Source organism: Galeopterus variegatus, unplaced genomic scaffold, assembly GCF_000696425.1.
Source record: "Galeopterus variegatus unplaced genomic scaffold, G_variegatus-3.0.2 Scaffold10502, whole genome shotgun sequence".
NCBI classification, from domain to species: domain Eukaryota; kingdom Metazoa; phylum Chordata; class Mammalia; order Dermoptera; family Cynocephalidae; genus Galeopterus; species Galeopterus variegatus.
The window spans coordinates 37,021-38,847 of NW_007736613.1; the positions used below are offsets into that span (position 1 = coordinate 37,021).

The following is a 1,827-nucleotide window of genomic DNA, read 5'->3' on the forward strand; positions in this document are numbered from 1 at the left end:
TAATAATAATAATAATAATCATAATCATAATCATAATCATAATCATAATTTTAGACCTAGACATGAACCAGAAGTTGTACTAAACAATTTACATTTTTACTTCACTTAATTCTAACCACAACTTACAAAGTAGGTACAGTTATTATACTGAGGACACTAAGGTTCAGAGACATTAACACTTTCCCAAAGTCACATACTGGTAAAAGCCAGAACCTATGATGGAAGCCAAAGTTTACTGAGCTCTAAGAGCAGGAATAGGAAAACCATGACCCATCAGCCAAATCTGGTTGGCTACCTGCTCTTGTACATAAAGTCTTATTGTAACACAGTCATGCCCAATCATTTAATCATTCTCTATGACTGCTTTTGTGCTACAGCAGCAGAGTTGAGTACTTAGGACAGAGACCATATGATATACAAAAAAATTTGCCAACCCCAAACTTTTGACTGGAGCTTGGACTATTAATTACCACGCTACGTTCCCTCCCCTACTTCAGTCTAATACTGCAATCTCAATATTGCTGTTATGGTACATCTGAAGTCTTAGTACTGATTTCATTTGTTCAAATTTATACTCACTAGAAATTTCTTTTCTTTTTGCTGCCAGTGGTAAGAGCTTTTCTATTTTTTTTTAATGTGCTGCATTTTATTAAAGAAAATGAATAAGTAATACATAAAAAACATACAACCAACACTTTGTACATTTAAGTGGCTGATTTTAAACTAGTGTAATGCATGAAGTACAAAACTCGTAGTGACTAGTGTTTGCCATTCTAACTCTGACCCTTTGAGTCTCTCTTTTGCCATTCCTATTTCAGATGGAAGAGAAAAACAGACAGTTACAAGAGCGTCTTGAGCTGGCTGAGCAAAAGTTGCAGCAGACTATGAGAAAGGCTGAAACATTACCTGAAGTAGAGGCTGAACTGGCTCAGAGAATTGCAGCCCTAACAAAGGTATTGCACTGTAACAACTGGTCAACCTAGACATACTTGTAGAAACAACTAGCAATCAAAATGAAATATTTAAAGATTTTCTTTAGGCTCTATGAAAATTAAGTTTATTTAATCTTTATTATATTAGTCTGTCACTTAAATTTTTTTCTTATTGCATATATCTTGTTTATGCCGACGTGAATGATTGATACATAGATGTAATGATCCCCTTACTTATTTAGACATTAACNTCAATAATATTCTGAAAAATGTTCAAAGTTTTATGCCATGGTAGGGCTAGTAGATCCTGCAACTATCTGTCTATTTTAGAATTTCTCAACCATTATAATGTTAAAAAGGACTATTCTGACCTCTTACAGTCAAATAAAAATGGCACTGTTTCAAAGTATATTTACAAGTCACTAGAATAAAACTCCAGATTTTATCACTAAAAGCACATTTGACTTTTGATATCAATTCAAAAATACAAGCACATTTAGATGTTCACACAACTGTTAGTATTTGCTGTTTTCCAGGACTCTGCAATAAATGGGTACAAAAGGTATATAAACTTTCAAGTTAAAAATTCTGGCATTAAGGGTTTCCAAAACAATTGATGCAGCAATAGAGAAACAGACACACACACACACACACACACACACACACACACACACACACACACACACCTGCTTTTCTGAAAAAGTAAATAATTAAAGATGAACAGTAGACTGATCTGCTTGTTGGTTAAATTAGGGGAGTTAATCAAGTAGTAAAAAAGCAGACATTTGACAGGTGGAGCAGGGTTAGAAAGCACTGGAATAGCTGGTTGTCTATGGAGTGCTGGAGTAACTAGTTGAGTAACACATTAGTCTCATTAGAGTAGATTATAATTTGG

General features: G+C 34.1%; 1 protein-coding gene across 1 annotated transcript in view; it reads left to right on the plus strand.

Moving 5' to 3' along the window:
• LOC103610029 (liprin-alpha-2-like) overlaps window positions 1-1,827 on the plus strand; it is a gene marked incomplete at its 3' end in the record, with an annotated part of 39,192 nt that overhangs the window by 11,893 nt on the left and 25,472 nt on the right. Inside the window, 1 exon segment of the mRNA XM_008594267.1 lies at window positions 819-953. Within this exon segment, the coding sequence (XP_008592489.1) occupies window positions 819-953 (135 nt within the window).